This window comes from Phocoena phocoena, chromosome 19 (assembly GCF_963924675.1).
Source record: "Phocoena phocoena chromosome 19, mPhoPho1.1, whole genome shotgun sequence".
Classification (NCBI taxonomy): domain Eukaryota; kingdom Metazoa; phylum Chordata; class Mammalia; order Artiodactyla; family Phocoenidae; genus Phocoena; species Phocoena phocoena.
In genome coordinates, this window is record NC_089237.1 from 59,232,079 (window position 1) to 59,256,328 (window position 24,250).

The following is a 24,250-nucleotide window of genomic DNA, read 5'->3' on the forward strand; positions in this document are numbered from 1 at the left end:
GTGCCGTTATTCTCTGGGGAAACGTCCCAAAGAAAGTGAGTGTGTGCGCGTGTGAGTGCTGCGGTGGCAGGGGAGTGGGGGGTTCTTTGCCCCAGGTCAGAGGCACAGCCGGGACTGTGTCCCCGACGCCCTTAGGGCCGCTGAGCCCCGCGCAGCGGAGAAGCGAAGGGTCCGCGCGCCCGTAGCCGCAGGCAGACCCTGTACCGTTTTCCTTCCCGAGCCCCACGGGCGGGAACGGGCAGCGGCCCGCGGAGGTGGAGGGAGCGCGCGGCGGGGCTCGCGAGCGTGCGCACCGTGACGCGCAGAGGCTGGGCGGGCGCGGGGCGGGGCGGCCACGCGGGCTGCATATAAGGGCAGTCGCTGGGCGCTGAGAGGCAGAGGTTTCGTCCCGAGCTCGAGCCGCCCCGCTCTGCCCCGTTCCCCCAGCCACAGTCGGCTCGTCTCGCGGCCCCGCGCCCGCCCCCGCGGTCCCTCTGCTCAATGAAATTGGCCGCGATGATCAAGAAGATGTGCCAGAGCGACTCGGAACTGAGTATCCCGGCCAAGAACTGCTACCGCATGGTGGTCCTTGGCTCGTCCAAGGTGGGCAAGACGGCCATCGTGTCGCGCTTCCTCACTGGCCGCTTCGAGGACGCCTACACGCCCACCATCGAGGACTTCCACCGCAAGTTTTACTGCATCCGCGGCGAGATCTACCAGCTCGACATCCTCGACACGTCCGGCAACCACCCCTTCCCCGCCATGCGGCGCCTCTCCATCCTCACTGGTGAGCCGGGACGGCCGGGCAGCGGGCAGGGGAGGGAGCGCGCCGCCGCAGTGCCGGGGACCCCTCGTCCCCGGACGCCTGGGCTGGAGGCGCGGCCGCGGAGAGTTCGGCGCGACCCTCGCGGCGGCCGGAGCCCCGGCGTCGGGAGGCCCCGAAGTCAGCCCGCTTAAGTTGTCCCCTGGCGGCTGCCCTCACCCTCTCCTTTTCTGCTCCCCGTAGGAGACGTGTTCATCCTGGTGTTCAGCCTGGACAACCGCGACTCCTTCGAGGAGGTGCAGAGGCTCAAGCGGCAGATCCTCGACACCAAGTCTTGCCTCAAGAACAAAACCAAGGAGAACGTGGACGTGCCCCTGGTCATCTGTGGCAACAAAGGGGACCGGGACTTCTACCGCGAGGTGGAGCAGCGCGAGATCGAGCAGCTGGTGGGCGCCGACCCCCAGCGCTGCGCCTACTTCGAGATCTCGGCCAAGAGGAACAGCCGCCTGGACCAGATGTTCCACGCGCTCTTCGCCATGGCCAACCTGCCGCGCGAGATGAGCCCGGACCTGCACCGCCGGGTATCGGCGCAGCACTGCGAGACGCTGCACAAGAAGGCGCTGCGGGGCAAGAGGCTGCGGCGAGCGGGCGGCGACCAGGACGACGCCTTCGGCATCTTGGCGCCCTGGGCGCGCAGGCCGAGCGTGCACAGCGATCTCATGTACATCCGCGAGAAGGCCAGCGGCGGCGGCCAGACCAAGGACAAGGAACGCTGCGTTATCAGCTAGGAACTCCCGCCCCGCGCGGACGCAGAGCCTCAGGAGACCCTCTTGTCCAAGAGTCAAGTGTCCGGGCCGTGCGTCCCGAGCCGCGTGCGCGCGCGGACGGGCGTCTTCCTTCCCAGCACTCCAGCCTGTTCACTGGGGAGACTCAAAGAAACCGAGAAGGGACCATTATCTGCTCTGGAAGGAAAGAGAGCTAGCTGAGCCCGGGCTCCCGCCACGTCCGATCCCCCGTAGGCGCCCGCTAGCCCCACCCGCCCAGCAGAGGTTGAATTTGCCTTGTTTCTCACAAAGACCTAAGAATGGGGGTGGGAATGGGAGTTAATCAGCCACCACTGGGCTTTCAGAAATGGGTCCTGCCAGCTGGAGGGCCAGGACAAAACGGGGCATTATCTGTGATTGGGGGTTGCCACGACAGCTGGCCTGAAAACTGAGGGCGGGTCCGACCTAGGGAGTGCCTTGTTTACACGTGTACGCTACTGCACAAAGCAGAACAGAGGACTTGCACTTTATGGTAGTTCTGGTGTCGCCGCCTGACGCGAACAAAACCTTACCTTTGAAGTTAGTCTTGTCACTGGTTTTTTAATATAAAATAAAATAACTTAAAATGGAAAACCATGCTTCCTCTGCTTTTAGAAATAGGGGGAAGGGGGAAGGGGGAGAAGGGAGAGGCGGGTTTCTACTTCTGTGGAATTAGACTCCCCTTCCCCAGAGCTGGAAAATAATCCTGGCTTTCTGAACACAGCTCCAGCCCTCCTGGGAGAAAAGGCTCCACAAAAGTTCCAGCTGGACTGGATGCCTTTCCGTTTGGGGAGCCACTCCTCAGAACGCCAGGACAAAAACAAAGCACTTCAGGGTCCTTCCTAGAGATGCATCTTTCCAGCTGTTTACCTGCCTAGGTTGCCCACTAGCCCAGCCCCAAGGGCCTCCGGGACCGGCCAGCGCCGTCCTATACTCAGCACAGGCCCAGGGCAACAAAGTGTCACCAAACCTGGAACCCGCAGACAGTTCAAGGGGTCCCTCGGGCCCTCTTCTGTGCAGGACCCTCATCCTGAGTCGGCTTCAGGCTCTGCCATGTAGCCACCTGGATCCAGTCACAATGAGCAGCCCCGGCCCCTCCGGCTCCAGGAAGCGCTCGCCACCCACTTGGGGTCCAGCACCCCCTCCCTCAGCAGTTGAGGGCACCCAGTCCCAACTCGGGACCCAGCTCTCTCTGCCACTTGTAACTGTGCACGCCTGGGGCAAGTGACGCCTGCCAAGCCCCAAATTCTCCGCCCGTGAAATACAGAGAGCAGACGCCTCCGCTTGGGGTTGCTGTGAGGGCCACGGGCGACGTCTTACGTGGTGCCCGCCAACAGGCATCCAAGTGAGGTGTCAGTGCTGTCCCGGGGAGGGCTTTCAACCGTTCTGGGGGACTGCCCACCACCAGGGCCCAACCCACCTCTGAGAGGAGGAATGGCAGCCCCGGGGGCCCCCGGGCCAGCTGCACCCTGGGGATGGATGCCACTCCCGGGAGGGTCAGCCCATGTTCACGTTGGTCTAGCTGATGTGGCCGTGTGTGCTGGGGGCTGGCGCGGGGGCACAGAGTGGAGGTGCCCACAGTCCCTTCTGTCTCCTCTGAGCAAAGCAGAGGTTTTCCTCTCAACCATCCGAAGGGGAGGTCCTACTGTGAATTTCTCAGTACAAACCCAAGACGTCCTGACAGCACAGCACAAGTTCTTTTAATCACACGCTTGAAAAGTGTCACAAGTCACAACTCTGGAGCACAGGAGAGGCCCATGAGGAGCCCGTGTCCGCCGCAGCCTTCCGGGAGAGCCCGGCCGCCTGGTGTTTCTGAGCTTCCTGTCCCACAGTATTTGGTCGGAGCCTTAAAACCGGCCCACACACTACTCTGAAACGTCAAGAAAATAACTGATTCAGTTGATAACAGCCCCAGGGTAGAGCTGGACTAACAGGTGACACCCACTTAAATTCAGAGCCTGCGCCTCTGGGCAAGGCCGCTGAAACCTGACACCCCCCTGCACGCCTGACATGGACAGAACCCCTGCTCAAAACATCTTCAACCTACATTCCTGCCAACTGGCAGGCAGCTGTTAAGCCCCCGACTCGGTCAGCACAGGTTATGAGCCCGTCTGTCCCGCATCCTTCAGAGGCGAAGGAAAGAGATGCTCTTACCTCAGTCTGGTCACACTAACACAACGTCCGTCTAGGTGAAACAAAGGTGTTTATAAGCATCTATGAACCAGGCCTTGGCCGCACGACTGCCAGGTGAGTTCTCCCCACCCCGAGGGGCTCTGAGCGGAGGGCACATCGTGGCCGCCTGTTTGCACGCAGTGAGGCCAGAGGGGAAGCCGCGCTAAACCAGGAACAGGACTCTGAGAAGCTGGAAGGGGTCTGTTCACCTGGAGACCACGTGGCCTGAGGCGGTCTGGCCATTCTTGGGCATGAAATGGCTAAACGAGCTGCCTGAAGGTGACAAGGGACAGAGGAGCAAGAGCCTCTGCCACCCACCCACACGTGGGAGGCAGGAACCTGGAGGCAGGGCTGCCGGCAGGGCCCTGGGTGGGCAGCCCACGGACAGTGACACCCACCCCTCAAACACAGAAGGAAACAAATATTCCAGAGCAAAAAGCCACCCTCAAGTCTTTAGGAACAGGGCCGTCCTCCCAAGGCCTTTGTCTATCCTAAACCCTCGCCATGTGAGCGCACGCCTAACTGTCCAGTGGACTCCACGCACCCTGCTGCTCACTCAACGCTGGCTACCTGGATACCCACCACCGGGGCCGCGAGCGGAGGGGAGGGGCAGAGGGCAGCCGCCTCCCGTCCTGCTTTGCCCCAGGATCTGCCAGCGCAGCCCGAAGGCCGGGCCGCGGCCCCGCCCCCCCCCCCCCCCCCCCCCCCCCCCCCCCCGGCCTCAGGAGCCCTCCTCCTTCCGGCGGCAGGCACACAGTCATTATGCATCTGGACCGCGGGGACAGTACACAAGGATGCCCAGGGAGGCCAGCACACACACCGCTCCGCAGTCAGGGCCACGTTCAGCTAAGCAGGCAGTACCAGAGACCCCCTCCACAGGGCTGGAAGACGGGAGGCCCGTGCCCGCCTCGTCCCGGGGGCCAGCTCATCTACTCCTTGGGGGTCTCGAACATGCACAGGCTCTTGTACTTCTGCAGGAGCTCGTTCTTGGTCCGGACCTGCTCGCGGAGGCGGTGCAGCTGCTGCTGCTGCCGCTCGGGGCTCAGGTGGATGCCAGGCATGGCGCCGACCACCTTGCGCATCTCCTGGAACTTGGTCCTGAGGGCGTTCAGGTCCTGCTGGACATCAGGGCTGTCCTTGTCCATGCTGCGGAGGCAGAGGGCAGGTGTTAGCACCAGCAGCCCAGGCAGCTCCAGCCTCGCATCCCCGCGTCCGAACGCCTGTCGCCTGTGTCCCCGGCTGCGCTGGGCTGGGCTGTGCGCCCGGGCGACGGGGCGGGTTCTTGCCCGTGCAGCCGTAGTGCAGGCGGCACCCCCAGCCCCCAGCAGGTGCCCGCCGGGCGCCGAGCCCTCCCGCAGAGCTGCTTCCCCAGCCCGGGCACATTTGCTGAAAGAGTGGACGCCTGGCAAATAAGTTCCTAAGTGTCTGCTGAATGAACGAAAAACTCTGACCAATGTCATGTAACAAACGGCAAGTGACACTTGCTGACATACCACATTTCTAATTTGAGACATTCCAGGCCAATCGGGAGACTATCGACGAGCAAGAGATAATTTGAGCTGATGTTCAGATGCTTGAACCTGTTTACATCCTAATTTCCACAGAGCTTTTCATAAATTTTAAACTAGTTACAAGCTACTGGAAAATTTTCAGCAGGTACCCGTCCTCTCCCACCACACTCGTGTAAATCCCTCGCCTTCCGGTCACGCTCACTTTAAAGGCAGGATCGTACTCTTCACCTCACCGCTATTATTAGCTGCCCAGAGATCCATGCTCCCTGTCATGACTAAATTAAAAGCAAACAAGAACAAAAACCTTCACCTACGATCAAAGAAACGGCCTGTCAGTCGCTCCTCTAAATTTTTTAAAAGTTAGTAGATGGATGGATGAGCTTCTGAAAACAAGGCAGTTGAGACTAAAATCTAAAAGCTGATTCACAGGCTGTTTTCAAAGTCACCCACTGAGTAGCGTGACAGGGGAAAACTGTCAATGATCGTTTATTTTTTTTTAATAAACGTTCATCCCTGATGGGAAATTTCTACCCAGATGGTGCCAGTTCATGTTTCTTATTAATCATTTCTCTGCTTACGCAGACAGAATATCCATCCTTCCTGGTGATCCACCGGTTACAGCTCATTCCCGACAAATGAGATGCACCAGGCCTGCTCACTATTTATCAATAGCTTGAACGTGGAAGCAAGATTTGGAGAATCAATGGTTTATTCTAGGGCATGAATGGCCAACCAAACATTTCCTCTTGTCATCTGAGGCCCTCAATTTGCACACACCATCAGTGGTACACCTTACCCAAGCTTCGAGGGAGCACCTTATATTCTAATTCTTTTATGTCTCAGCTCAGATCTACAACCCTGGACAGACACCACTTGGGCTTCTGAAGTCGTTCCACTTGGATGGCATATGTGCTAACACATCGTTACGAATTTAAGTCCCAAGGGAGTTTTGAAATTAAAATATAGTTTTAAGAAAACTGATTTACATCACACAAGTCTCAAAGGACAAGGTAAAAACAAACAAAAATATATAAAATAAAAATTAGGTAAATAACAAGGTCCTACTGTGTAATACAGAGAACTATATTCAGTCTCCTATGATAAACCATAATGGAAAAGAATATTAAAAATGTACATATATGTGTAACTGAATCACTGCCGTACAGCAGAAATCAACACAACATTGTAAATCAACTAGACTTCGATAAAAAAATGCAAAAAAAAAAAAGGGAGGGGAGGAGATTAGGAGCCATTTATAAAGCCCACCCGGAGGGAAGCTGAGCTGGGAGGCTGCCTGAGGCGGAGGCAGCGGGACCCTGACTCCAGCCGAGAGAAGAGATGGCCTGGGTACCAGAGAGCAAGCGGGAGCTCCAGGGGGCCCGCCTCTGTGGCCAGTGCTGGTCGGCACCTGACTCAGAAGGAAACAAAGGAGACCAGGATGGGTGGAGAAGCACAAAATCCACAAACCAGGGCAAGGTGAGGGCGCTCAGGACACCACCGCATGGCTCGAGTGACGGGCCACTTCCTGCCGGTCCTCTGGGCAGGCCCGGGTGATGCGTGGCGGCGCCCGGTGGGAGACATGGGCTCGGGCACACCACACAGTTCTAGCGGGTAAGCCTAAGAACGATGCTTCACTTGCAGGTGCAAACTGGCGTCAGCTGGGCAGGTGTGTCCACTGGTGACTCAGAAGCCGAAGGAACCACCAGGTCACTGAAGTCACGTCCTCCCAAATCCGAGAGGCATTTCTTTGATCTCTTGGTGGCATCCGACTCGGGAAAGAAATGGGAAACTATTTCTTCCTCCTCAAAACCTCCGGCCCCATGTCCCCACACCCCCAATGTCCTCCTCGCCGACCGGCCCTGGGACCAGTCTTCTCCCCACACTAATGTCAGTGGCTGGCATCTTTCTAAAATAGTAGGGCCTTTAAGTTACGACAGTTACAGGGCTTGAGGGAAAAGAATGTTTAATGACAGACAACCAAGGCTTACAATAGGGAAGTCCCTCTAATCCCTTGTCCCAGGTAAGCTCTGGTAACACGTGGTGCATATTGTTTAATATCGCTTTAAGATAGTCAGTAGCACACAAACACACACATACTTTTCAGGTTGTTTTGACAAAACTGTGGCCACACTACACACATGGTTCTGATTCTTGCTTTCTTCACGTAACATGCACCTTGGATGTCTGTCCATGTTAAGATGTACACGATAATACGGCTAGATTACTTGGCTGTTGATAGGTACGCGCATGTTTGCAACTGATCGCCTGCAATCCAAATGGCGATGACATCCCACACCTATACCCCCGTGTGCCGTGTGCCCCACCGTCCCCCGCCCCCCTCCAGCACAGCCACTCCACCTGCCACCCGCCTCAGGGCACCCCTGCACCTCTTCCCACTATTCCTGTGGACCCAGTCCTTTCCCCCTCCTAAAACCCTCTGTCCCATCTAGCTTTACAAAACCCAGGCCTGAGCTCAAAAACTTCAGATGGCTCCTCGGCTCCCAGGCAAGTTCACACTCTGTGTGTTTGTGTGCGTGTGTGTGTACGCACAACCTCAGGACCACCACAAACAGCCTCCGACCTCCTGGGATCCGTGCTCTCCTCCCAAGAGAGAATTCCTCCAAACAGCCTACCAACAATCCCTATCTGGGCACTTGGCCTTTTCACTCGGATTCGGCAAAGAAGAAGACAGGGACGGGCAGAGCTACTGCAGGCGAGTCGTGGGGTCACCTCCTGGCCATCAGGACCCAAGGCCAGGCCGCGGCTGGCGGATTGCCGGGCGGACTGGAACCGGCATGTGTGTGGGAAGAGGCCCTGCGGGCTTGGGGTCCTGCTGACCGGCCTCGATGACCCCTGGGCCAGCTCCAGCCTCGCGCCCCAAGTGAACGTGAAGGCCGACCCAGCGTGAGGCCCCCCAACCTGCCTCTGCCACATCCAACACGCCCGGGGGGACCTGCAAAGGTTTAAGTACCCGTGGTGATGGGTAATTCCACTAAGTGAGACCAGCCTGACAACCAGGACTCCCTCCCTACCTTGGATTTATGCTCCAGCTCCACCAAACTGACCGCGGACCCCCCACGGGTCAGGGATGTTTCTCGGCAGCCTGTCCTACCCCACCCACCTCCCCTCCCTTTCATACTTCTAGACATGCAGCTGGCATCTCCCCCAACAAGTCTTCTGACCCTTCCAGGCTCCACGAGGCCTCCTCCCCCTCACTGCCCTGACCCTCAGTAGCCTAGCAGCTCAAACAAATGCCGAGACACAGTGTTTAAAATCAGATCCCAGCCTTTCCTCAGGCTCACAGCACCTCCCTTCTCTCTGTGCGCACTGGATTTCCACTCTGCTGCTCAGTCCCGTCCTTTTTACTTGGGGTTTTCTTTTTTTTTTTTTTTTTTTTTTTTGCGGTACGCGGGCCCCTCACTGTTGCGGCCTCTCCCGTTGCGGAGCACAGGCTCTAGACGCGCAGGCTCAGCGGCCATGGCTCACGGGACCAGCCGCTCCGCGGCATGTGGGATCCTCCCAGACCAGGGCACGAACCCGCGTCCCCTGCATCGGCAGGCGGACTCTCAACGACTGCGCCACCAGGGAAGCCCCTACTTGGGGTTTTCTTCTCATGCTTAGTGGCTTTGGCTGTCCAACCACGTGTTTAAGAGTAAACACTATTTGGGTTACATGTATAATACACTGCTTCCACCATGCTGAGTGAAGGAAGAAAAAGATGTAACCTTACAATAAGGAAAATGCTGATTATTACAATTTGGATCAGATGGGGAGGGGGAAGCTGAAGGCAACAGAAAATATAACTGTTTTATATCCCTTAGTAAAAAATGGGGTATAAATAAATACTGAAGAATATTAAAAACCCAAACAGTGAAACACTAAAAGGCTGAGTGGAAACTCTTGAGTACGAGTGATGTTCTACTTTCTTACAGTGAACTAAGTTCAATGTCTCTGGGGTTGTGTGTCGGGATCGGACACCCGGGAGAGTCTGTTTTCTTTGGCTGCCAGTCTAGAAGCCGGGGGTGGGGGTGGTGAAGGCGGGGGCTGGGTCTCAACACCCAGTCTGTGGACTTGCTCTCAGCCCTCTCCTCAGGACGGCTCCCTTCCCTCAGGTCCTGCAGTATGCCTGGTGTCCCCCAGTCCAGACACTCTCCAGCTGACTCTTTCCTAAAAACAACCTTGGGAAAGTGTGCGCCTTTACTTGTCTGCTGAGGTGGAAGGGTCGTCACTGTGTGCTTGCATCAGGGAGCGGACTGAGGGGGTCCGTGTCCAAACGGCCTTTCAGGTAATCCTCCTGCTCTAAGTCCCCCTTCACCAGGGGTCCCTGGCAGTGCCATCTCCTGGGATTTGGAGGGGGCCACGGCCAAAGGCAGCTGCTCCGGGCTGCTCCTGGCACTGGGAGGTGGACTGGCCCTTGGCCATCGCTTTGTGGCAATCATCTCCTCTCCTGTCCTCTTCGGTTTTATGCTTTAAAACCAGTCTTCACTGTGCTTTCAGAGGGAACAGAGACAAACACATGTGGCCAACCCGCCACCTTTCACAGGAGGACGCTCTTGAGACTCCTCACAACAGCCTTATGACTTAAGTATTGCTAGTCCCCGTTCACAAGAGAAAAGAGGCTCAGAGCAGCTGTTTCACCAAGGTCAGTACATCATAAAGCTATCACCTGAACCCACCATTTGAAGTTCATTATTATTATTATTCACATATTAGAGATAAAAAAATTAAGGCCTAGAAAGGCTACGTATTTACTAAGATTACAAGGCAAGCAAGCGTCAGCGGGCAGACCCGAATTCAAGGCTATCTGACTTCAAAGCCCATGTTCTCTCTCGTGTACGTTACTTCTCGATCTCTGAGTCCAGCCCAACCCAACTGCTCTATCAGCGTGCAAGAATATACACCATGTATTTTCATTTTTCCATATTTTCCCTAAAACCAGAATAAGTATATTTGGGTTGATCTGGATAACGCTTTTATAATCAAGCACTGCCCTGGGATTGCAGGGTCTGCATTTGTGTTTGCGTTTGCCATGTCACTGCAGCCTAGAAGTGCTACTTGACGATCACAGGCTCATGAGGACACAACAGTCTGCCTTACTCGATAAACAGTATGTTCGCACCAAGTGAAGCCAGATGAAGTCAAGGTCTACTGTGAGAACAAATGCTTTGCAGCTGTTTGAAAAGCGGTGGAGGGACTTCCCTGATGGCGCAGTGGTTAATCATCTGCCTGCCAATGCAGGGAACACGGGTTCAATCCCTGATCCAGGAAGATCCCACATGCCACGGAGCAACTAGGCCCATGCACCAAAACTACTGAGCCCGCGTGCCACAACTACTGAAGCCTGCGTGCCTAGAAGCCCGTGCTCTGCAACGAGAAGCCACCGCAATAAGAAGCCTACGCACCGCAACGAAGAGTGGCCCCTGCTCACGGCAACCAGAGAAAGCCCGCGTGCAGCAACGAAGACCCAACCCAACCAAAAATAAAAAAGAACAAAACCCAGCTGGGGGCTTCCCTGGTGGCGCAGTGGTTGAGAGTCCGCCTGTCGATGCAGGGGACGCGGGTTCGTGCCCCAGTCCGGGAAGATCCCACATGCCTCGAAGCGGCTGGGTCTGTGAACCATGGCCACTGAACCTGCGCGTCCAGAGCCTGCGCTCCACAACGGGAGAGGCCACAACAGCGAGAGGCCCGCGTACCACACATACAAAAAAAGACCCAGCTGGGCCAGTAACAATATTTTCATGTTGTGAGTAGCAATTCCATTTCAGCAAAACATCCAGGACCACAACTGATGTTCACTTGAATGTTACTGTAAAAGTAACTTTGTTGTAATTTACTTTGTTTTGGTTTTTAATGGCTGAATAAAAATGTTAAGCCCAGGGGTTTACACTTTATCATAAATAACAGTAAAAAAATAATTTGGGCAAATGTGGGGATTGGGAAGATTTTGGGTTTGTGTGTGTGTGTTTCTTCTAAGGGTCAGTTTGAAAAGTTAGGTAACCTGAAGACTGGCCAAAAGGAGACAATCACCCCGTGACACCATGTTAGGGCACCGTAAGCGCTGGCAGACGGCCAGCACCCGTTTCCTGTAATGTTCCCATCATCACCCCTATAATCTCTTTGCATTATGGGTTATTCTCTCTCACGACGTTTTCTCTTCTAACTGGTTACCAACGTGGGGGTGAAAAGTCTGCCCTTTCACCTGTACACCCCACAGCACTTAGCAGTGTGCCACACACGGAATATGATACACATCTGTTGGATCTGTTGGGAAAGACGCCGAAGTGAGTACTATACCCCTAATTACGGGTGAGAAAACAGGCTCAGAGAAGCCTGACTGGCTTCAGGCCACCAGGCTGCACACGAGTGGTCTGACCGTAGCGGGGCCTGCCAGCACGGGGCCTAGCAACTCCCAGGGCCAGAGTCTGCTGAACTCTTGGGACGACTGGGGGGTGGTCTCGGCGAGGCCGCTCCCCTCCGGGTCGGCCGCCTCCTTTGTACCGCGGGGCGTCCCCGGAGCTCGGAAATGGGACTGGCAGCGGGGTTCTTGCGGGCTGGCCCCCCCCCGCGAGCCTTACCATTTGATGATGTTGTGAACCAGTGGGAGGAAGGAGCAGTTCTCCTCCGCCTTCACGCCGGCCGGGGACGGAGGCCTCGGCGGCGGTTGCGGCTGCGGCGCGGAGACCGGCGGCGGCGGCTGCGGAGGCGGCAGCGGCTTCGTCTCGGGCAGCGGCGGCTCTGCGGGTGGCTGCAGCGCATCCTCGGCCTGCCGGCCGACAGACACCCCCACAGAAGTCATGGTGCCCAGGACCCACGGAGCCGGTTAACGGGGCCGGCGGCCGAGCGCGCCGGAAGTGTCTCGGACTCTGTACGTCACCACTGTGCGCCGCGGGGGCGGGACCTGGAGGGAGGCTGTGAGCTCGCGCGCCAGGGCGCGGGGCGGGGACCAGAGCGTGGGGCGGGGCCAGGGCGCGGGGCGGGGCCAGGGCGGTCGTTACTAGGCAACAGGCGGCTGGAGGGTCCGGGTTGGCCTGGATTTGGCTGTGCCTGAGACAGCTAAAATTTTCAATAGTCAGAAATAGGCGTACTTCAGGAATAACATCTTATTTCTATTCACGTTACAAAGAGGGTCCAAAAGCAACCAGCACAAGAAGACTTGAGATAAATAAGGCCTCGCGAAGAGGGGACAGCACCTGCCGGGCACCTGCAGGTGTCAGACCCTGGGCCCGCGAGCGTGGAGAATCCGAGGGGAAGGGCCCAGGGTTCCCACCTGCGCAGAAGCCTCCAGGGGAGAGGCCCTGAGCCCGCCCTAAGGACGCAGAAACAAAGAAATTGCGAGGGCCTAATAACTGAACGCTTAATTATTATCATAATTATATTATCACTTATCTTCTGGATGACACACGCTGTGCTAACTGTGGGGGTGGGGGTGGGAGGCTGTCTCAACTTTAACACGAGCGGGGATTGCCGAAGGGTATTAGTGCCAGGAATAAACATCGTATCCGAGGGGGAAGTCAACGTCAGGTATTCTCCGTACCTGTGGGCCAACTCCTTAAGCCCCTGGGTGTCAGTGTGCTCACCTCTAAAATCTTCTTGAGTTCAGGGTCATGGCAGAGCTAAACTACTTTCCAACTTCAGACACGTGGCTGATCTCTGAAGGTGTCCTTGGCATGAGCTCTCACTCCCTGCTGTCTTAGGCCAAAGTGGGGACTTCTCCTGGGTTTGTGGTTACGGTGCCCAAAACGAGTCCTCCCGAGCCATGATGTGGGGCTGTGTGATACGTTTCTGGGCAATGGGGACATGCATCCTAAGCTTGGCTAGGAAAGCCCTGCCCTTCCTCAGTGGCTTTGGAGAGGCAAGGGGTCCACAGTCATTGGCAAGAGCACTTAAGAGCAAGGTGGCTGGTCCCAAGGAAAGCCTCAACAGTGATATTTTCAGATGCATCTGGAGGCGTCTGTGGAGGCAGGTCCTAGGGGAGGAAGAGTGTTGAAGGAAGTGGGGAGGTCGGAGGGTGTGCTGAGGGGCGCTTTGGTAGCGGGCCTCAGCACAGCTTTCTTGTAAGAACTGCCTGGGGCAACCCACAGGGCGAGCACGGGGAGGGGGTGGCCTGCTAACCATGGGCCTCTCCCCCAGGGGGAAAGTTCAGGGGTCCTGGTGGAGAACAAGGAGGAAGGTCCTGCTGGGACAGGACTAGATGGGCTTGAAGAGACTGCACCCCCTTGGAGTCATCTGGGGAGATAATGACAGTATAATAATAGTAATTACCACAACTACTGTGGATCAAAAGTAGGTACAAGGAACAGAGCGCAGTCATCTCATTTAATCCACAAAAAAGCTCTAGAAGGTAGATGTTAGTATCACCATTTTATAGATGGTAGATTCTGGCCCCAGGGTCACACACCTGCCTGATACAAAGCCCATGGTCTTAACCAACACAGAGGACACCTCAGGTCCCTACCAGTTCTGTGACTGTATGATTCAAAATGTTAAAGTGAGGTTTTTATTCAGAATCAGAAAAAGAATCCAAAGTTCATCCACAATCTCCCCATTGAAATCACATGTCATCTTTCCCTCCCAGTGTGTTTATAACTTCATTACAAGCCCTGACTTCATCGTTGGCAGAATAATGAGGACATCTCTTAAAAAAAAAAAACACTTCAGATATAAATAGATATGGCTAAAGAAAATAAATTGAAAATGTAGGAAGCAGGAATGAGTAGGGTGCATTGACAGTTTGCCCTAAAAATAGTTAATATAACTAGTGGTAAAGGGTAAAGCTGACCTCATAACATTGGCAAGAAAAATGTTGGATGTCAGAAAAATACTGCCTGTGCTGGTTTCAATAAGGCTGAAATTACCACAGATGTGTGGCTTCTCAGAACTGCTCTGTTAAAAGTTAAAAAAAAAAAAAAAGAAGCCCCACTGACACATAAGGACTGTGTGGTGTTGATGTCCCTGAGTAAAGCTGTCTGCTCGTTGAGTTCACGGCTCTCTCTGCTTCTCATGGGGCCCTGCGGACCAGCTGGTGGCCAGGCCAGGCCCCACTCAGCCTGTTTGAAGCTGTGTGACTCTGAACTCTGCACAACCTCCTTCATGCAGGCATACAACCTCCCAGGAAGACTGAACAGGTTATTACACATAAATCACCTTGAAAAGTCCCCAGGAACAGTAACAATCACTTCTTACTTTTCAGACTTAGGGCTTTCTCCTTCACCAACTGACAAAACCCAGACTTAGGGCACTTAAGAGGAACGAGCTGGATCAATGCCCTCCAACAGAAATAGACGCAAAGCCACTTGGGTCGTTTTCAGTTTTCTAGTAGCCACACAAAAAAATCAAAAAACAGGTGGAATTAATTTCAGTAACATCTTTTACTTAACTCATGTGTCCAAAATGTTACCGTTTCCACATGTAATCAATATTAAAAATGATTAAAGAGGTGCTTTACTGTTTTTTATACTGTCTTTGAAATCTCCTCTGTATTTTACACGCATAGCACATCTCAGCTGGAATTGCCACGTTTCAATTGCTCAGGAGACAGACGTGGCCAGCGCCCGGACCTGGGTGCTGCAGGCAGGGAGATGGACACATATCAACCTGGACAGATCACAATCCAAAAGAAATAGAGTATATTGCTACTTATAAAAATATTTGCAACATGAAAAATAACACTATGTATCGTCCATAGATATCAGACATACATGTAAAAGTGTTTTAAAAGGAACTGAACGGTGTACCTCATACTCACGGAAAAGGGGAAGGTGATATAGCCAGCACTGCAGCTTTCTGTGTGGTGTTGTATTTCTTTTATAGATTATAAGGAAAACTGTGAACGATTGCCAAGTGTGGGAGGGATACCTTAGAACCCAGGCTCTGCTCTTTCTGGCTGTGTGACCTCGGATAAGCCATTTATCCTTCCCGTGCCTGTTTCCTTATCCGCAAAATGGAATCATAACAGCACCTAACAGGACTGCTATAAGGGTTACAGGAGTTACCATGTGGAGAGGGCTTCAAACAGTGCCTGACACTAGGAAGCAACCATTGAAGCTTTAGCTACTATTGCTACTGTTCTATTAAATTTCTCAAAAGAAAAAACACCTCACGATTACTCCTTCTGAAACAAACTGTTACTACAAGAACACACTTAAGAACCAGGCTGTATCCAAGCCTTGAACTTTCTGATTCTCTAAGTGGCCCTACGCCACAAATAGCTATGAATGTGCTCGTGATACATTTCTGCTACCTGAAGTCCAAAAATAGTCATTTCTCTGTCAGACAAACATCGCGGGATTGTTAGACTGATCATGTCGTTGAATGATCCGGGCTTTTTCTTCAAAGCTATATTCTTACATCTGATTCATCCTTTTCTTTCATTAACTGGAGCCTCAAGCGGGTAGGAAAAGCTACATGATACTTTGACTTTTGTGAGTTTAAAAGAAAATAGGCAGCAAACATGGTTCAGGCCAGCATAGTGCGACGGGTGCCAGGAATCAGCTCGTCCGAGCCACGATTCACGGCTCAGACCTCAGGACGAAAGCTTTTCCTCTGATCCTCCCTGAGGATGGCCTTTCTCCTCTCGGAACTGGATTTGATTTTCTTTCTTTTAAAGTCTTTATTGAATTTGTTACAATATTGCTTCTGTTTTATGTTTTGGTTTTGGGGCTGTGAGGCATGTGGGATCTTAGCTCCCTGTCCAGGGATGGAACCAGCACCCCTGCACTGGAAGGTGAAATCTTAACCACTGGACTGCCAAGGAAGTCCCTGATTTTCTCCTTTTTATTCCTTTCAACCTTCCTCTCTTACTCTAAAATACTCCAGAATGACCAATTTCTCCTCTCACTTATGTTAGTGTTTCATTTCTCAGAAGCACTCCTTGTGGGGCATTTCAGCTCACGAATTTGACTAAGTTTCTTTCAGACTCAGAATTTTCTCCATAAAATCTTTCCTTTAGTCCTTATTCCTACTTCTTCTTATCTTTGACCAGACCTCCATCTGCTTTGGATATAATAAAAATGAGAGGCAGGGCTTCCCTGGTGGTGCAGTGGTTGGGAGTCCGCCTGCCGATGCAGGGGACACGGGTTCGTGCCCCGGTCCGGGAAGATCCCACATGCCGCGGAGCGGCTGGGCGCGTGAGCCATGGTCGCTGAGCCTGCGCGTCCGGAGCCTGTGCTCCGCAATGGGAGAGGCCACAACGGTGAGAGGCCCACGTACTGCAAAATAAATAAATAAATAAATAAATGAGAGGCAATCCATTCCAGAAACCGGTTTTTGTCTAAAATGGTTCGTTACTGTCCCGATGCCTTACACCGTCTGACCTCCTTATTCAGTCATTTTCACTCACATGATTTGTGAGCCACGTTTTTTTCTGTCTCCTCAACAGCCTCAGTCTTAACCTGTCCTGTTAACCCTTTTCGTCACTTTCATTCCTCCCTTTTTCTGGAAGTTACCTTGTTTCCCTTATTGGATTTATTGTAAGTCTTTTGACTCTCGATTGCTAACTCCAGTTGCAAAATTAGAGTTAAAAATTATTATGCACCTGGCGTGCTGGAGAGCACCGGGCATCTGCTGCCTGTGAGCGGCGTGTGGCCGGTCCTTCTGCCCTGGTCCCGTGGCTGGGTTTTCCAGCCCCTTTGTATGGGAGGAGTTAGCCTGTAACCGCAGACATTCAGAATGTCCCCAAACTGCAGAGGCCAACAGGTCCCAAGCTGAATCCTGGAAGCAGCGTCAAGAGAGGGACCAGCAGCCTCTGTCCCACTGTCCGTCCTCTCCTTACCACGTCTTTGAGAACGTGGTCTGGTGAGCGCTGCACATTTCCTGCCGATCTTCGGCTCAGCCACACGGTGTGACCCTAAGAGCCATCAGAAGATCGCCCTGCCCGTCCAAAGGCTCTGTGCCAGGACCTGCCAGGGGAGAAGGAAGGCCCCGGGCCCGGCCACAGAGGAAAGGACTTGAGGGTCCCGGCTTGTCCCCAAGATGCCCTGGTCTTCCAGACGAGGAAGCAGGGGCCTGGGGAGGCTGAAGGAGTCGCCTGTTGGTCGAGGAACTGGGGTCGGCATGCGATGCTGACACGAGGAAGAAATCAGGAAGCGGAAGGGACAGATAACTCAGGGATAACGGGGTTTCCGGCCTACGCATGCTTCCTCCCCAGAATGTTTACTGGATTTAAATCCACAGGAAGTATTGTCGCAAGAATTCAGGGCTGGTGGTGAGGAGAGGGCTGAGTGCAGCCCCAGAGCAGAAGGGGAGGGGGTGTCATGCCTCTGGGAGCATCGCTGGTTTGCGTGAGTCGTGATTTTTCAGGTGGCCTTAGTGACAGTTGACAAGGGGGGTGGCTTCTGTCACGGCCTGACCAAGGGCTGCTGTGGCTGCAGGGAGAGAAAACAGCGTGGAAGACCGTCCCCGACCAGGGGTACCCAGGAGCTCCCTGTCCATTTTTGAAAAGTCCTTGGCAGCCAGGCTTACAGAAAAGCCAGCCACGGACTGAGGGCTCCCGGGGACAGCACTGCCCTCCAGCCCCGCCCAGGAACTGCCAGCTGGTGTCCTGGGTGAGAGTTGGGTTTTCTTGTAGTGAGAATCAGTGGGGAAGGAACAAAGGTGCAAAGTTAACCTGAAGCAGTGACAGGAACCCCTCGTCATGTGACCTCAGGCTGCAGGGGGGCCCCCTGAGGGACAGGCTTGAGGAAGAGGCTCCACCCCCACATCTGCCAAGTACCAGCTCCATGACCTCGGACGAGTGATTCCCCCACCTGTATTCAGGCATCTCAGTAGTACCCACCCTTGCCCACCTGGGCATCCGGGGGTAAGAGACCATCCCGTCCAGGGTCAGGCACAGCACCCGGTCTCGGGGTCCCAGGGAACGGAGTTAAAGGACGATTCCTGCCCGTCCCTGCAGGTGGTTTCCTGTTCTTTCTTCTTCTGTCTGCAGTTACACATCTTGGGAGCCGCCCACACACAGTGCCCAGTTAGCCAGCGGCGCAGGAAAAGCAAGTCAGACATCAGAGCCAAGAGAATCGCGCTACTGCGTCTTCCCTCCTGTGCGTTCGGCGTTTCAGCTCTTGTTTTGGTGTTACGTGCAGCCAGGCTCACGATCTCATCATTGTGTGATGCTGCTCTGGGGACGGGAGTTTAGGGGTCAGCACTGATGGAGCCCGGCCCCAGGCACACGAGGAGCGAGGGTAGTGAGGACGAGGGTTTGACTCCGGAAGCGAGTCGTCTTGCAGGTGTGGGGGGGAGTGAGAACATTACCCGAGGGACAAGGCTGGCATTGGCCGAGAATTGATTTCCCCAGAGGAGATACTTGCTGACCCCCTGTACACGCGTTTTACAGGCAGATCCACTGCATCTGGTCTGAATGACGTAGGTCCTGCTGGGGGGGGGCTGGGAGGGGGTGGGAGGATACACTGTCTTCAAATGGCCTTGGCAGGAAGATGGGAGAGAAGTGGCGAGGCTGACCTCCAGGCGCCCAGTTCCTGGAGATCTTGGTCAGGGTGGGCGTGGGCGAGTGAGCACGTGTGGGAGGGAGACTGAAACCGTCTATTGTGCAATGTGGACCTTTCTTGCAAGACAATTTTTGGGCTCAAACATCATCCATTGCCTACATGTGCTCTCCTGGCCTCCACTCCAGCCCTGGGGGTGAAGGGACTGAGCTGAACGAGTCCCCATCCTCTCATTCCCCTTGGCCTGTGACTGGTCTAGAGGCAGCCGTGAGACTGTGCGGCCATTGATATATCAGCAGAAGTCTGTTGGTGGAGCTTCCAGGAAAACTTGCATTCTTCTGTGAAAAAGGGATAAATAAATGTGGCCGGGGCTGCTAGTTCCTCCCTTCTTTCTTCTTGGGATGTAGATGTAATGCCTGGAGATGCATAGCCATGTTGAGGTCATGAGGCTACAATGTGCAAAAGTGGCAGATATCGCGCTCCGGTCTCTGACAGCATCATTGCACAGGCCAACCTCCAGGCTTATTAGGTGGGAAAAAGAGGCCATCTCTTACTAGCCCCTAATTCCATCCTAAATAACAATTTCCTTAAGGTTTTTTTTAAATTCTAAAAATAATATCATTTTAAAGTCTATTAACAAAAAAATATTCAGTGAAGGAGTTTTGGGAAAGTGCAAAAAAAAAAACACAGAAGAAAATAAAAACTTTCTTCAAACACCTAGACATCCATGTTTAACATCTTGTTGTCTGTCTTCTCCTACATTTTAAATGTATATGTGTTTTTAAAACAAATTTGGGATCATGTTTTTTTTTTTAAGGATCTATTTTTATTTACTTTTGGCTGCATCAGGTCTTAGTTGCGACATGTGGGATTTTCATTGAGGCATGCGGGATCTTCTCTCTAGTTGTTCTCTCTAGTTGTGGCGTGCAGGTTTTCTCTTCTCTAGTTGTGGCATGCAGGCTGGGCGGGTGGGCTCTGGAGTTGTGGTGTGTGGGCTCCAGGGTGCGTGGGCTCTGTAGTTTGTGGCACGCAGGCACTCTAGGCGCATGGGCTCAGTAGTTGTGGCACGTGGACTTTAGTTGCCCCACAGCATGTGGAATCTCAGTTCCCTGACCAGGAATCGAACCCGCATCCCCTGTATTGCAAGGCGGACTCTTTACCGCTGGACCACCAGGGAAGTCCCGATCACGTTGTTTTGTAAACTGGTTTTCTCCTCTTAACAACTTGCCGTGAATGGCTTCCCATATAAGCTAATATTCACTTACAACATGGTTTTCAATAAAAGGATGCATGCAAAAAACAAACAAACAACTAAACAAAACCACCCTAAACTAAACCAAAGAGAAAAAACAGCAAATTCCTGCAAAAGGCCAATAATAGCCAAGATTCTTTGAGGGACCAGGCACCCTGAGAAGCCTGCAGGATTTTGGGAATTACAGTGATGGCCGGGAATCTTTGGGGACCATTTTTACTGAAATGAAGCAATTTTCACTTCCTCTGGGATTCCTGTTTCTTAAGCTGTCTTGGAATCTCATTTCAGCCTCTTAAACACTTTAAAAAGGAAAATGGTTTATTATTGGTTCCCTCTCACCTCTTTCTGCCAAAGCACCAAGACACTAGATCTTAAAAGTGACATATATCTGTACACACACCCACGGGTACAATGGGCTGTGCGCCCAGGTCTCCATCAGAGCCATTCTGCTCGACACTTGAGAGCCAGCGCCCAGCAAGTGTGCTCTTTGACGGTGGCCTCTGCCTGATGGCTGGTGTTTCGACTGAGTTCTGAGCAGACCTGTCCTTGTTTTCATGCTCTTTCCTCCACGACTGCTTCATCAAAGTCTAAACAACCAGTAGGCAATGTAGCGTTACCTTAAAAAGTCACTGGAGAGTGATGCAGGCCCCCCTCTGCCCCCTGCCTGGCTACAACTACACCTGTGATGTCTTCACCTCGATAGGCACCCACGCAAAGCCCCAGGTTTCAAGCAACACACGGCCTCCCTCTGTGGGCTCAGCGAGACCTGGAAGGGCTTTGAAGGGCATCGTGTCACGCCTTCGTCCGATTTACAAAACAGAAATGTAAACTCAGCTCTACCAGGTGAGTTTATAATCTAAACACACACCCACACGAGAAAGAGAAGATTAGAAATTACGCTCGAGAGCAGGGTTTTTTTTCTTTCTGGAATTAGAAAACAAGTCATTGGGATTCCCGAATAGGCAACCAAGAGGTCAATTACCAGGGTAACCAGATAAAACTCTTAAGTTTTGAAATGTGAGAATGTTGTCCAGCAGGCAGACAGAGTTCATGTGAGCAGTGAGCAGACTGGCACATCGTTCAACGTGCTGTGATGAGCAGTTCCTGGGTGTCCAGGTGCTGGGACGCGGCGGGAAACGCAACAAAGTCCCTGCGCTCCTGGAGCTCGGACGCCAGGCCAAAGCCACAGTCTACTTGGCTCCCACGATTAAAATCTATATGATGTTTTGTGGGGTTTTTTGCTGTATGCGGGCCTCTCACTGCTGTGACCTCTCCCGTTGCGGAGCACAGGCTCCGGACGCGCAGGCTCACCGGCCATGGCTCACAGGCCCAGCCGCTCCGCGGCACGTGGGATCTTCCTGGACCGGGGCACAAACCCGTGTCCTCTGCATCGGCAGGCGGACTCTCAACCACCGCGCCACCAGGGAAGCCCTATAGGATGTATTTTTAACTTTGAAGTATCACATACATCCAGAAAGGTGCGTGAGACATGCAATGTACAGCCTGGCCGATGTACATAAAGCAGACACACCCATGCACCCCGCACCTCGACTGAGAGACAGGGCTCGAGCGGCATCTCGGAAACCGCTCTGTCGCGATCTCCCCGGGAGTGAGCGCTCCTGACTTCTGATGCCGTCATAGATTCGTTTCATCTGCTTTTGAACTTTCAATAAGTGAAATCCTAAAGCAGGTACTCTTCCCCTGGCTTCTTTGTTCAGCATTATGTTTGTGAGATGAACCCATATGGGGCAAGCAGGTGTAATTGTCATTGATGTAAAGTGAACCGTTATGCGAATACCCCTCTATTTGTCCATCCACGGTGGCCGAGCAGTTAGGAAGTTCCGGGTCTGGGGCTGTTACGGGACTCGGTGTCCAGCTGCCCCCTGCGAGCACGGGCGCTGGGACACAGCTGCGCCTGTACTCGTCTCAGCGGGTGCGGCCAGGCAGCTTCCCAGTGGCTTATTCCAGCTCCCACTCACATCAGCGGCTCCGCATCTGTGCCAGCATGTAACGCTGCCTGTGCTTTTCACATTAGCCACCTTGGAGGTGTGTCTCTGTATTGTCTTCTACAGCCTTTTACAAGACAGGCTGGGGAGAGGTAACAGGAGAAAGGTGTCATGGTAGGGTGTGGTGTCCAAAAATGGCGGTCACCGTCTCCCCTGGGACCCCCTGAAAAATGCTGGGCAATCACCGTGCTAGCTATTGTCTGGTTCTTGACTCAGTGAGAATATGGTGCATGTTTTACTGTTAAGTGGGAGATTTGCTGTAGGTTTTCGGTAAAAACTGCGAGTTAAGGAAATTTCCATCTATTTTAAGTGACTAAGTTCTTAGTGATTTTCCTAATAAACTTCTTTCATTGATAAGTGTAACTTCAGTTTACTAGACAATCTTTTGACTAGAAGTTACCCAGATTCCTTCGCTGGTGACTGGATCACGAAAGACCAGTTTGCCCACGTAACCGAATTCTCCCTGAGGCTGGAATTCTCAAATTCTTGCTGAATTTGAGGAGCAGCTGGAAAGCCCAGCAGGGAAACCCTGCCGGGGGTATTGCCTCTGCTCACTCCTCATGTAAAATCCTATCACGTGTAACTCACGTAACTCATCAGCGTCTTCATTTGTAAATGATGGAGCTGGACCAGGGTTCTGGCCATAAGATCCTTGGTTGTGAGTCTCTGAGGCTATAAAGGGGACAATAAACTGGAAGGTAATACGTATTCAAACCCCAACTAGTTATTCGGTGGTGGGATTGTGGGTGCTGTTTATTTTGAAAAGTTCTTGTGTGATTATATGGCCTTTTTCATAAAGGAGAGAGTGTGCCACGGGCCGCATGCTTTCACCACAAAAGGTACACATAACACCCTGTTCTGCTGGAGAAGAAAGAACCAGGAGAACTGGATTTAACAGTCAGTCTGGAGGGTGAGTGAGGGGTGAATATCCATGGCTGACCTTCTGAGGCCCAGCTGTGGGCCCTGTTTTTCCCTGTTTTGGGGGCTTAAGCAAACTGTCCTTTGACAGGAGAACAGGAGCCCCGTGAACTGGGCTGTTGCAGAGCCGTACCAAACTGATTGGGGAAGTCAGTTTCTGTCTGATTTACCGAAGTCTTTTGGACCCTGGTGCAGCCACCAGCGACCAGCCGTCAGCAAATGGCAGTCTGCCGCGCGGCATATGCAGGATCAGTTCCCTGACCAGGGATCGAACCCGCGCCCCCGGCAGTGGAAGCTCGGAGCCCTAACCACTGGACCACCGGGGAAATCCCCCTGTCTGCGTTTCTCATGAGCCACGGCACACGGGATAGACTATGGGGCAGCAGAAAGTTATTCTGAAAACTTGGTCAAGAAACATTTGTTCCAATCCTCTAGCTGCCTGTCACTGCAAGGTCTTGGCCAAATGCTCACAGATCCTGAAGCTGGACAGACCGGGTTCAAATCCCAGGGGCACCACTTACCAGCTGTGTGACCTGGGTATATACATGACCTCTATTTCTTCCTGAGTAAACCTGGAATAATAACAAATATATCTAGCTCAGAGGGCTTGTATAGGTTAACTGAATTAATCCATGAAAAGAGCACAGTAAATGTTCAATAAGTTTAGCAGTGGTGATGGTGATGATGGTGATGATGATGGAGGTGGGGGTGTTATCACAATCATGGTGACAATGAAAACGATGATGGTGATGGTGGTGATGGTGATGATGGTGGTGATGATGGTGGTGGTGATGGTGATGATGGTGGTGGTGGTGGTGATGGTGATGATGGTGATGGTGGTGATGGTGATGATGGTGATGATGGTGATGGTGATGATGGTGATGGTGATGATGGTGATGATGGTGATGGTGATGATGGTGATGGTGGTGGTGATGGTGATGATGGTGATGGTGATGATGGTGGTGATGATGGTGATGGTGATGATGGTGGTGATGATGGTGATGGTGGTGGTGATGGTGATGGTGATGATGGTGATGATGGTGATGGTGATGATGGTGATGATGGTGGTGATGGTGATGATGGTGATGATGGTGATGGTGATGATGGTGATGGTGATGATGGTGATGATGGTGATGGTGATGATGGTGATGGTGGTGGTGATGGTGATGATGGTGATGGTGATGATGGTGGTGATGATGGTGATGGTGATGATGGTGGTGATGATGGTGATGGTGATGATGGTGGTGGTGATGGTGATGGTGATGATGGTGATGATGGTGATGGTGATGATGGTGATGATGGTGGTGATGGTGATGATGGTGATGATGGTGATGATGGTGGTGATGGTGATGGTGGTGATGATGGTGGTGGTGATGATGGTGGTGGTGATGGTGATGATGGTGGTGATGGTGA

General features: G+C 53.1%; 2 protein-coding genes across 2 annotated transcripts; one reads left to right on the forward strand and one right to left on the reverse strand.

Moving 5' to 3' along the window:
• Nucleotides 1–480: 480 nt before the first annotated feature.
• RASD1 (ras related dexamethasone induced 1) lies at nt 481–1,530 on the forward strand. Its single transcript, XM_065897497.1, has 2 exons — nt 481–766; nt 986–1,530. Exons 1-2 carry the CDS (start codon nt 481–483, stop codon nt 1,528–1,530), a joined length of 831 nt encoding a protein of 276 aa, XP_065753569.1.
• A 3,116-nt stretch (nt 1,531–4,646) lies between these two features.
• On the reverse strand, nt 4,647–12,024 carry MED9 (mediator complex subunit 9). The gene is made up of 2 exons (XM_065897909.1): nt 11,804–12,024; nt 4,647–4,863 (listed from the first exon to the last, which is right to left on the reverse strand). Exons 1-2 carry the CDS (start codon nt 12,022–12,024, stop codon nt 4,647–4,649), a joined length of 438 nt encoding a protein of 145 aa, XP_065753981.1.
• Nucleotides 12,025–24,250: the final 12,226 nt, after the last annotated feature.

Coding starts and splice junctions, on each gene's coding strand:
- RASD1 (XM_065897497.1), top strand. CDS start 481: ATGAAATTGGCCGCGATGATCAAGAAGATGTGCCAGAGCGACTCGGAA. Junction 767..985: donor GCGCCTCTCCATCCTCACTG/GTGAGCCGGGAC, acceptor TGCTCCCCGTAG/GAGACGTGTTCATCCTGGTG.
- MED9 (XM_065897909.1), bottom strand. CDS start 12,024: ATGACTTCTGTGGGGGTGTCTGTCGGCCGGCAGGCCGAGGATGCGCTG. Junction 4,864..11,803: donor GTTCACAACATCATCAAATG/GTAAGGCTCGCG, acceptor CTGCCTCCGCAG/CATGGACAAGGACAGCCCTG.